Raw genomic sequence first — 12056 nt, 5'->3', positions numbered from 1 at the left:
AGGAAGGCTAGAGGAGGAGCCTTGGGGTTATATGAAGGTGAGCATCATGCTCAAAGCTGGGGGCTGCTAGGGAGAAACAGTGAAACTGCACAACAGCAGCTCCTCCAGCATGAGGAACCCTTCAGCTGAATCCATCACCAAAAAAAGGCTTTCACCAGGGTGTAAGCAGAAGTGTGTTCTTTCCCTAAATTTCAAGGCAGAACATTTGGCTGAGGACAAATAGCTTTCCTGAAAGGGATTATTGGCTGCAGCATCGGCACCTCTTGGTGCCTGCAGGCAGAGGTCCAGACACTAGGCTGGTCATAGCCAAACACATTGTGTAGCATGCCAAGAAAACAACTGCACCTAGAGCAATCTCTCTGCAACAGGCTGCATTGTATTACAGTTAAAAATTAATTCCTGTGGAAATAAAATATTGAAACAATCATGGTAAGACCAGTAAAACTTTAGAAAATAAAAGCAGACAATTTGATATAGAGAGCCATCTGAAGTTAAAATAGCTTTGATGGATGTGTGGAATGAACTTCAGACTTTGTCTTCCTTGGTTTTGAGCAAATTGATACGGTAATTTTTTCCAAAATGTTATCCAGAGTATTAGTGGGTTCTACTAATGACATGGTTGGAAAATCAGTGGGTTTTATTTCTCATTAATCTTTCAGGTTTCTTCGGTGTAATTTCTCATTCAGAGGCTGTCATGCTCTAGTCAAAGCCATAGTTGGATGCTTTTGGTGCACTGGTGTAGTGGCTAATCTTACTCAGATGTGTGTCTGTGTTCTTAGCCTCCCACTGCACCTTCCCACCTTTCTGCATTCATCACACCAGCACTGAGTGGGTTTGGAGGCTAATTGGGCAGAAAAGTATCCATTCCTTCTGTCCTCCCTCAAAGTAAATAAGCTTTTGCAAATTTTCTTCTTGAAACCATTTTGAAGAGCCAAAGCCAAAAAAGAGGCTGAAATGTAGAGCTGCAGGGATGACCAGGGGTGGTCATCCCTTGGGATGTCCACTTGTCCCCTTGGGAACCAGCTGTGCAGATTTCTAAGGTGTATTACTAAATATCACATCCTGAGGGTGGCCTTTTGCTCCTGGTGAATGAAGGGAGATTTAAAGAACACTTAGAAAATGAGAGTTTGGAAGATTTACATGACGTTGAACTATTGATTATGTGGTCTGCAGTGAAAGCATAAAATCACAGTATATGCTGTCCAAGATTCAGCATTTTCTCCTGTCTGTGTAGAAGCTTGTAAACAGAGGGTGAGCACCTCAAGTGTCCTCATGGGTTTGTGTAGGGTCTTTTGTTGGGGTGTCTTTGTCCTTCAGCCTCCCACTGTTGCGTTATGATCCCAGGGCAAAGAACAGAAACTCCTTGCTTCCTAATGTTCTGGGCTTTGAGGCAGAATTTAAAGATTTATCTGTGAGAATGTGTCAAATTATTTGAGAGGTGACATGTAGAGAACTCCCCACCAAGACATGTCTTTGTTCTTGCTATTACAGCACTTGACCTTTCCATATCAATTAGTGAAAATAAGGGGCATGCATGGCTCTATGCTGTAACAGACAAGATTTTGTATATTGTAACTGAAAGAAACATGATTTCAGGAAAATTTTTATCTCCCTGAAACAACTTGAGTGGTTCTCTCCATTGTGTTCGATGTGGCCACCTTCTTGGGATAGCACAGAAGTACCTTGGATGGTTGGTGGTCTTCATTGTTTAGGTGTGCTTTGGCTGACTTGTTCGAACACTGTTTGTGAGACGTCCACTCCAAGATGAATTCTTGGGAGCCATTTTTATTGTTGGATTTGCTTGCAACTGCACAGCTATAAAAGTCAGAATGCTTTCCATCTTTAAGGACTGTATCATTTGTCACTTGACAGCATTCTAGTACCTCCTCCCTTCTAAGAATTCTTCCATTACATGCGGTCTTGTTGTTTGGTTGGTTTAGAGATGCCCAAGGCTATTATATTTAATGCATATTTTGGATATAAGAAGAAAAGCTGTACTTAATATTTTAGATGACTGCTAAATTGTAGCAAATGGCTACCATTATAGTGAAAAAGTAGTTAGATTATTGTCTTCCTTTTCATATTCTCTCTAATTTCCAGAAGTTTTAATTATGACTGATTATGACTCAAGCAAATGCCACATGTATATGTTGGGAAGTTTGGATTGAAACAGTCTCAAAGAGTCAGAGTTCATTTTTATTGACGAGTATTAAGACATTGCTGTGTTTTGGATCAATTTGATTCCATTTTGGGCTTTTCTCAAAACATGCTGATGCATTTTGTTGGTAGCGAAGGACAAGCCTTTTGAAATAGAGCAGTGTCAGGAAAGTGATCTCTTCCTAGCCATCCCACACACCAATAATTATTATTAAAGGAATATCAAACAGAATATTATTTTCTGGAGAAACAATGAGAGCACCATTTCTAATGCACATCAAGTTAATGAAGACTTCTTCGACTGATGTCTTCTTTATTGTCCCAGCACATATTGATTTTTTGTTAATGTTTTATCACCCAGAACCCAGTAACATCTCCAAAGTCATGATATTTTTAGATTTCACAGGCAGTAGATGACAAATTTCTTAAATATTTGCGGGAAATAAACATAAAGGAGCTTTCTTTTTACCTTTCATTAAATGCCTCTCTGGTAAAATGTGTAATATGGGCCTATAAATGTAAGACTATAAATACGTACTCCTAGAAAGTTCTGAGCCTGAGAACATCAAGCAGCAGGGGCCTTTTTATGTGGTTTCATACAGTGCATTTAGTTCATTTGCTCCTTACATGGTTTGGCTCAGGTATATGTGCACTCCTGTAGCTCTGTCTCCCTGCCTGGTTTCCTGACAAATGTAGTTATGCAGCCTGGGTGAACAGACTCTGAAAACACAGTTAGATTTGGAATCAAAACATTATAAATGGGAGGAAACTAAGAATTAGTTGGTTTTGCAGTGTTTAGCTATATGTAGTATTTGGTATTGCCTTTGGCAGACATTCTTGTTTGAAAGCTCACCGAGTCAAAATTAAGTCAACATTTTAAGGAATCTGAAAACACCAAATTGTTTCTCTCTCTTTCCCACTGTGGGCCAGGCTGATTTCAGATAGCTCTCTCTCAGACCTTCCTGGTAAATGTTTCAGTAAATTCTATCACATTTCTGTTCTGTAGAAACCTTTTCCCCCCTCAAAACTTTTACAGTTGATCTCCATTAGAGAGAGATATTTTTAGCAGCTGTTTATGAAAACTAGTCTTTTGACCAGGCTGAATTCCCTAGAAGTCATCAATAAATATGGAATTGTTTGCAGGGATGTACTGTAGTTGGCTTTTTAAAATAGATTTGCTATACTATTTCTCAGACTTCTTGAAAGGTGATCTCAGACAGCCTTTAGAGCTCCTATATGGCATTGCAGATAATATCCCTCTCCCCTGAATTTTGGTGAGAACGGGATGTCCTCCCTTCCATGGTGCAAGGCTTGATCCTGCAGCAAGCACAGCACAGCACCCTGACCAGGTGTAGCAAGGTGCTTATGCACAGGGAGGAGCTGGAGTGAAATGTGTGACCCAGCAGACCTGTGCATGAACCAAACCCCCTGACTGTGGTGTTAGTGGTCAGTGCCTGCACGAATATTGAAGTGTGAGAATGCCCAGAAGACCTTGGGCACAAGTGTCAGCCAGTGGTACAGAAAGAGGAAAAATAGCATTCCCCTCAGAAAAAAATGGTAACTTTTTCTCCTTATTTTACTTCTAGGTCCTACTTAGACATGTATAAGGTGATAATATTTAGTTACCTCTTCTGGTTTGTGCTTACCATAATCTTCATCACGGGAACCACAAGGATCAGCATATTCTGTATGGGCTACTTGGTGGCCTGCTTCTATTTCCTTCTCTTTGGTGGAGACCTGTTGCTGAAGCCCATCAGGAGCATTCTGCGTTACTGGGACTGGCTGATTGCCTACAACGTCTTCGTGATCACCATGAAGAACATCCTGTCGGTAGGGAGCTGATGCCTTTCCTCTGCCCTCAGCACTTCAGTTTCATTGGAAGTGTGCACAGTGCATTGAGCAGTCATTAAAAATTCTTTTTCAGGCCCACACCCTTCTGCAAGCACAAAGCAGTCTCCATTTCAGTTCAGCATTGCTAGGGAATGGCAGTGCATATCCATCATAGGGAAATGTACACCCATGAACTTGGTCAAGCTTTGTAAAAGCTCACCAGCTACTTTCAAAGGGCCAGGTTCTGGTTTCTTTGCCTAATGAAGTCTCTCCTTAGAAGTCTCATGAAAAGTGGAGGGAAAAATGAGTAAGAAGTGCAAAATTAGTCCTACTATTGATAAGTAGTGCACATTTAATTGGACAATTTATTTAAATAAAAAATTTTCAAACTAGTATGAGATGCAGTTGTGTGATGTAATTTAATTAGTGAAGTTGACTACAAAGTTACAAACTCCATTCCTGTTTCCTTTAGAACTAGTGTGAAATTCAGGTGGAAACAGATGTATTTGGTAATTAAATGTCAAATTCTTTTGCAAAATATGAAAGATTTTTCTTGGATTAATTAACTCCTTTATATGTATTCTTGCAGTGGTACTGACAGGTGATTAACACAAGCCAGTAATTTCAATCTTTTTGAAAGATAAATTTAGGTTTATTCCTGGCAGTTGCTTTTTAGCTTTGAACAGTTTTAGTGCTGGACTGCAAAGAAGAGACATTTTTCTTTTTACATTTATTTAAGTCACTACACTGAAATAAAATTGATTTATGGGTGGTTTGAATTTGCAAATGTTCTAAATGCTTACATATGTGCTTCATTTTATGCTTGGGAATTCAGTGGAGCTACATGTGTCTTAAACTTGTCCATGTATGTTTGCAGGATTAAGTCAGTGATTTATAAAAGTTGCTTAGTTGTCACATTGCATCGTATGCCAGATGTGTCCCTTTCTGTGCAAAAACTCAAACAAGCCCCACATACCTCCTGTCTCACTAATAATCAAAAAATCAAATTCTGTCTAAGACTAGTTTGTGTGTCACTGATAAAGCCACTCTTTCTTCCAAGCTCTTTTAGTAATGAGAATAATTCGACTGCCCTTGGCTGTATTATTTCTCATGTAATGTAAAAACATGTAATTTTTCTTATCCTTATTACTGCTATGTCTTGTTATATAAAACTGCCCTTTTACTTGCAGATAGGAGCATGTGGCTACATTGAATCATTAATTCAGAAGAGCTGCTGGGTGATTCAGGCATTTAGCTTGGCTTGTACAGTTAAAGGCTACCATATTCGTAAGTACAGCTTATTTTTCTTCATAATTTTCTATAAATAAAGAATCACCTTAAAATCTTCTACCATATTTAAGTTGTGCCATCCCTTGATATATTACCTTTTGAAAAATCTTGGATTTATATTGATTAACAACACAGAATATTGAAAACATTTCACAGAAACAAGGGGGAGACATATACAGAGAAAACTGCCACCATGCCCATACATCCACCCACAGCCAGCGTTTGCTGTAAATGAACAATTCACAGATATTGGCACATATGAGCTAAAAGGTCAGCTCACCATCACTGCATGGACAGGGCACCTTCTCCCAGCTGCACTCCCCGTGTGCAGTGTGGGCTCCCAGCCCTCCCTGTGTACCAGGGTTCAGTGGTTCAAAAGGGAAACCACTTCAGCTCACTGAAATGGCATGAAAGTGTAATTTTTCTGCATGCAGACATAGTTTTGGCAATTTTTTTCCTTGTGATTATTCTCATGTGGTGATAAAAAGAATGGAGTGGATAATGTCTGTTGATGGAGGTGAGAGAAAGGACGAATGAAGTGTGGAGAGCAAAACCCTTCATATCTCAGTGAGCTATTAATTTGTCTCCACTTTATCCTGACACCCTAGATTAACAGTTTGAAAACACCTGCAGAAGTTTTCTTTGGTGTGTTTTTGGGTTTGGTTTGTTTTTTTTCTGAATTTAAAGAGCTGTTTCAGCCTAGTGATGCTGCAGCAAAATTCTGAATTCCTGTCATCATGATTGATCCTAATAGATAAGTGTGGGATAGGGGAAAATGAAGTATATAGGAAGACACAAATTCACAGGATGAAAGGTGCCCAGGAATTCTTGTGTTAGCCAAAACATTTTGGGCAGCAACAGACACTCAGGCACAGGTTTTCAAACTCCCACCCCAGGGTTTGGGCACAGCAGGCTTTGAAGCTCTTGGAGTTTGAGCTTTCAGAGTTATTAGATTGGCTTGCTTGCTTGAAAAGCCAGCTTCAAGCCAGAGCCTGTCCCTGGAGTCCTTCTACTGCCTTCTATAGGGCAGCACAGGCCATGGAGTTTATAGTCCAGTTCCACAAAACCCAGTTTAATTTTTTAATATCCCCCAGAGAACTGTCTTACAGAGAATAAAGGAAGAAAGAAATAGCCCAGGCCAAAATCTAGGGGTAGGAGGAATGGGATTTCCTCCCTGCCTGTCTCCTCCTACCCCAAAGGAAGCAGTTTTGTGGTTTCAAATATTTCTTCTCTTATGCAATGGAAATGAGCATTAAACTGAGTTGTGGAGAAGAAAAATAGAAATAATCAGTGGTGACAGTCAAAAAGTAATTTTGACAAAAATAAACCACTTATTTCTCCTGTTGATAGTGTTCTTAATTAAAAAAATGAGAGAAAAAGTCACTTTGAAGAGAATAGGACAAAAAATTTATATATGCCATTTTAGGAAACACTGAAATCAAATAATTCAGTGTAACAAAAAATATGCCTTTTCCATTCTTTGTTTTCAAGTACTTACTAAAGTAGGGTGAATTTATATGCAAATGATTCACTTCTGTTATATCCTTACTTGTGGGACAGTGGCACATGGGACATCACATTGTTGGAAGCTTTTCAATTTGCTGTGAAAGAAATTATGGCACACCTCAAATGGAAATGCATGACAACTTTCTTTAGGAAAATCTAAAATAATTCAAATAATTTTAAAGGCTAGGATTATTTAATTAAATAAACATTATGAAAGAATTCTTAACACTGATGGTGTCTTTTTCCAGCAACGAGCAATCCAGATTGTAAACTGCCCAGTGGTGAAGCAGGAATCATTTGGGACAGTATATGTTTTGCTTTCCTGTTGCTGCAAAGAAGAGTCTTCATGAGTTACTACTTCCTTCATGTGGTTGCAGATATAAAAGCTTCTCAGATATTAGCATCAAGGTAACAGAAAATTTAAAAGAAATTAAATTCAACAGCTCAAATCTCTCATGGTGGCAGTACTTAGTTTTTACTACAGGTAGTACCAAAACAGTACCAATCCTTCAACATTGATTTAAACAATCCATGCTAAATTCATAACTGCAAAGACAGCTTTGACACAAGAAAACAAATTCATTGAGAATCTAATAGGAATTAAACAATTCTTTCTACCAAATGCTATCTGCTGCTCCTGTTAAAAGCTCTGAAAATGTGTTGCAGCATTCTCTCAACATTGATGTGCATGAGAGAGAATGCCAGAGTTTCTAAGTCTTGGAAAGAAAACATTCTGCTGTTAGAGCTTGAGACAATTGTCCTTAGAAATCCCATCTCAAGAAGGAGAGAGGAGGAGGAAGACAGCAAAGTTGTTACGTCTGGCTTGGGAGGAAAAGGGAGCACTTTTGGGAAGTGCCACATCACTGAACACTGGCCAGGTTTGGCAAGGAAGTGTTAACCTCATTGGCCTGTTACACCACAAGCATTAACTCATAGTCATCACTAGCACAAACATTCTTCTGGTTTATGATATGAAGGCAGATGAGGAATGAAATACTGGTTTTAATTTCCATAGGGTTTCCAATAAATTTTTTGTTAATATTGGAATAAATGTATTGTGGCTTTTTTTCCTCAAAAGACATACAGACATTGATTTCTGACTGTATTTCAGGAAAAATTTGGCTTGTATGTAATGAAATGAAGTAGTTTTTATCTTCCTCTTCCAGGGATCATTTTAAGAAGGCGACATGTTTAGCTCCCTATAATAAACAAAATTCAGCCCTGTAAAGAGAGCTACAAGAAGACCTACACCTCCACCCCACATTGCATTAGGCTTTTGTTCTGAAGTGAATTTCAGTTCTGATACCCAATTATGCTGAATATAATAGCATTTTTGTACTCTTTTTGTACCTCTTTTGGCGTGCTGAGTTCACAGTGAAAACAGCATAAAGCAAAATCATGAGTATCAAAATACGTCCTATATAGGAAAATGTGCATCCAGAATTAAAGAGTAGACTTCTAAAATTATAGCTTTTCTTACTGAATTCCTGACAAAAGAAAGACTTTAGATCTAGGTTACTTCTTTGAGAGGGACTTTAGGACTCTTTTAAGAGCCTTAAAAGTTCATGTGTGACTTAGGAAGAATGGTCATAACATTGAAATCAATGAACCGATTAAATTTCAAATGTAATGGGGTGGAAAGCCAGATTCTCTTGGCACATCAGAAACTTGCTCAGGGGTTTTTATCATCAGATTGAAAGCACCATAGTTTTCAGAGGGTAAAAGTGAAGCTGAATATATTCTTACCATGGTCCTAGATAAAGCTGGACCTTGCTCACAACTTCCAGGAGGACTGAGGCAGGGAATCGAGGTGATTATAAAGCTGAAATAACCATAAAAAAATCCCGAGGATGTGCAAGAAATCCTTTCTCATCCTTGAACCTACTTGCGTTCTGTGTTTTGAGGACTGGTAACTGAATTTCTTGAGCAGCTGCTAGAGGAACGTACAGGCTGAGTTGGGTTCACAACATATGGCCCCAGATCTTGAAATGATTGTATGTAGAGATGCTACTGTTTTAGAGCAATTGATTGTTTCTTTCACACCCTGGATTAGTTTTGTTTGATGCAGATAAGGTCATGTATAGAAGAAACATAGAATTCTCTGTGATTAGTTGCCATAAGGAAGACTTAGAAACATTTAACATGTCCTCTCCTTTTTCTTTTTCTGTCCCATTTCTGATGTAGGGGTGCTGAGCTTTTTCAGGCTACAATTGTCAAGGCTGTAAAGGCAAGAATTGAAGAGGAAAAAAAATCAATGGATCAACTGAAAAGACAGTATGTATTTAATGCATTTATATTTATATTTATATATATATATATGCATATTTCTATGCATATGTATATACATATTTAACTGATTGCTGGTATTTATCTTGCACTTTCTTTGATAGAAATACTAGCTTCTGGTATTTATCCTCCACTTTCTTTTATAGAAATGCCTTACCATTACTAGAATTTTGTTCTGTATATCTGTTATCTGTATTCCTGGAAAAAATTGTTGCATGACTGCTCTTTCTGTTTTATTTGTGGCTCCTCCTGTGGTGTTTAAGTGCAAAATATATGTTTATCTTCACTGAAAATATTTGCATTCGATTCAAGTGGCTTGGAGATCCTTTCTCTTTATACAGCCCATAAGTCACTTTGGTTTCTCTTGCATACAGCCAACAATTTCTTTGGTAACTGCAGAAAGTTCCAAAAAAAAAAGTTTCAAAGCTCCTTCAACACAATGCATGGAAAGCCCTAATTGATTCCTAACCAAGTGTCAAAGCCCACTCATGACAGCTTCTTCCACGCTGCATAATGGAAGAATCATCGGAAGATTGCAGGGACTGTATTTTCTACCTATATAGAATCACATAATTATAGAATTGTTTGAGTTGGAGGGGAAAATCTAAAGGTCACCTAGTCCAACCCCCCTGTAATGAGCAGGGACATCTTCAAAGAGATCAGTTTGCTCGGAGCCCCATCCAGCCTGACCTTGAATGTGTCTGGGGATGTATGTATTTAATGCATTTATATATATGCATCCACCATGTCTCTGGGAAACCAGGGACCAGGTTTTACCACCCTCATTGAAAAACCTTTTTCCTTATAGCCAATCTAAAGCAATCCTCCTTCAGTTTAAAACCATTGCCCCTTGTCCTCACAACAGACCCTGCAAAAAAGTTTGGCCCCATCTTTCCTATAAGCTCTCTCCAAGTACTGAATGGCTGCAATAAGATCTCTCCAGAGCCTTTTTTTCAGGCTGAAGAACCCTAATTTGCCTCAACCTTTCCTTGTAGGAGAGGTTCTTCATCTTCTAATCGCCTTTCTGGGCCTCCTCTGGACTCTGTCCAGCAGGTCCATGTCTTTCCTGTGCTGGGCACCCCAGAGCAGCACTGTGGGTGGGGTCTCATGAGACCAGAGGGGCAGAATCCCCTTCCTCACCCTCCTGCCTACTTTGGTTTGGATTCAGCCTGGGACACAGCTGGGTTCCTGGGCTGGGAGTGCCCACTGCAGCTCATGTCCAGCCTCTCATCCATCAGCAGCCCCAAGTAATCCTTGGCAGGGCTGCTCTCTCAACCAGTTCATCCCCCAGCCTGTGTTGACATCAGGAGCTGCCCTGGCCCACATGCAGCACCTTGAATTTGGTCTTACTCAACTTCATGAGATTCCTGTACACCAGCTTCTTGAGCTTGTCCAGATTTCTCTGAAATGCATCCCACCCTTCAGCCAACAGCACCACACAGCTGGGTGTCATCTGCAAACTTGCTGAGGGTACGCTTGATCCCACTTCATCCCCAGACAGTAAAAATAGCACTGGACCCTCAAGGGACACCACTGGACCACAATTTGTCACTGATGTCCATTGAGACAAATGATCCTAAAGGATGAAGATGTAGTACAAACAGTGCAGGGACAACCAAATCCCTATTTCAGAGTGGCAAGTTTTGGGAAAAGCAATTTTAAATGATAATAAGATAGCTGAGTGGGAGAAAGTAAAGCAGTCATGATAGCAGGAAACCCAGGTCTCTCTGACCAACAGAGTGAACATCTATGCTTGGTCTTCCCAGCCAGCCCCTTCAGAGCAATGTAACTCCTTCTGTTTAAGGGCAGGACTAAGGAGAGTGTGGAATAATTCCCTTAGAAGTGTTGCAGAGGGTGTGTGTGTGTGTGTGTGTGTGTGTGTTTAATGCTTGTTTTCCAGGGTGGTTGAAGGTGTAAATCTAATAAGATTCTTCCTTTTGCTAGAATGGATCGCATCAAAGCCCGGCAGCAAAAATACAAGAAGGGAAAAGAGAGGATGCTGAGCATGAACCAGGAGTCCTCAGAGGGGCCGGAGATTCGGAAGGTTTCTGAAGAAGATGATGAAGGTACCATTAGCTACTCCTGTGCCATATTTCCATAAGGACCTGATAGAACTGCTAGTTGGACAAGTGATAATTTTTTCTTGAAACTGCCAAACTGCCAGCGCATAACAACATTGTTAGCTGAGTATCAGTTTCAGGCTCGATTCAGGAAAAAAACAAAAAAAATCTGTGTTATGTACTGTAACAAGGTTTAGAGAAACTGGTTCGCTTTGAGGATACTTTTCGTTAACTTCAGGCTGTTGGCAAAGGGCTGGAAAGAGTAAGAGGTTTGTTTTGGTAGAAATCATTATCTATAAACCACAGTTTTACAAATAGATAGCACCAACATTTTTCCAGCAATGTTTTCTGGATGCTGTTCTGGATTTTTTTCAGTCATTGAAATTTTTGTGTGCTTTTAAATGTTATTTAAAATCATGGGCACAGATAAAATCATACCTATCTAGTGCCACATTTTCAGCATTGACCTGGGATCAGCAATTAGTGGATTTAAAAAATTTTGGAGCCTGAAATACAAGGGGATTTGAGTGGAGGGAAATTTTTTTCCTCTTTAAATTACAGTCAACTGTGACAGTATGTTTTAAAACATAAAACCCAACTTTTTAGCTGTTTTAGAGTGGAATGCTGTTTTAACTACTGCATAAATCAGAGTACTTCTGCTTAGTGGTCACAGTTTTGAATTATTTTAATATTAAATGTATTCAGTAAACCTGACATCTGATGTTCTCATGAAATTTTAGCTCTTTTGAGAGAAAATAAAAATTATTAATCAGTGTAAGAAATATGTTTCTCATTTTGTAAAATTAATATTTGAACATATTTTATTTTAGGAGATGCAGACAAAGAGAAAGCCAAGGGCAAAAAAAAGCTGTGGTGGCGGCCTTGGGTTGATCATGCTTCCAGTAGGTTTTCTCAATCCTCTTACAA

The 12056-nt window shown here is 39.3% G+C and overlaps 1 protein-coding gene across 1 annotated transcript in view; it reads left to right on the top strand.

The window, feature by feature from the left end:
* PIEZO2 (piezo type mechanosensitive ion channel component 2) overlaps window positions 1-12056 on the top strand; it is a 285437-nt gene that overhangs the window by 229180 nt on the left and 44201 nt on the right. The window contains exons 28-33 of the mRNA XM_054285125.1: window positions 3744-3987; window positions 5178-5274; window positions 7032-7191; window positions 8968-9057; window positions 11014-11135; window positions 11960-12031. Coding sequence (XP_054141100.1) covers window positions 3744-3987; window positions 5178-5274; window positions 7032-7191; window positions 8968-9057; window positions 11014-11135; window positions 11960-12031 — 785 coding nt within the window. The remainder of the gene's footprint in view (window positions 1-3743; window positions 3988-5177; window positions 5275-7031; window positions 7192-8967; window positions 9058-11013; window positions 11136-11959; window positions 12032-12056) is intronic.

Source organism: Melozone crissalis, unplaced genomic scaffold, assembly GCF_028551555.1.
Source record: "Melozone crissalis strain CALT ecotype California unplaced genomic scaffold, PUWL_Pcris_2 ptg000042l_1, whole genome shotgun sequence".
Lineage (NCBI taxonomy): Eukaryota > Metazoa > Chordata > Aves > Passeriformes > Passerellidae > Melozone > Melozone crissalis.
The sequence above is the reverse complement of the archived record's forward strand: the minus strand, read 5'-3'. Positions and strand labels throughout refer to the sequence as shown.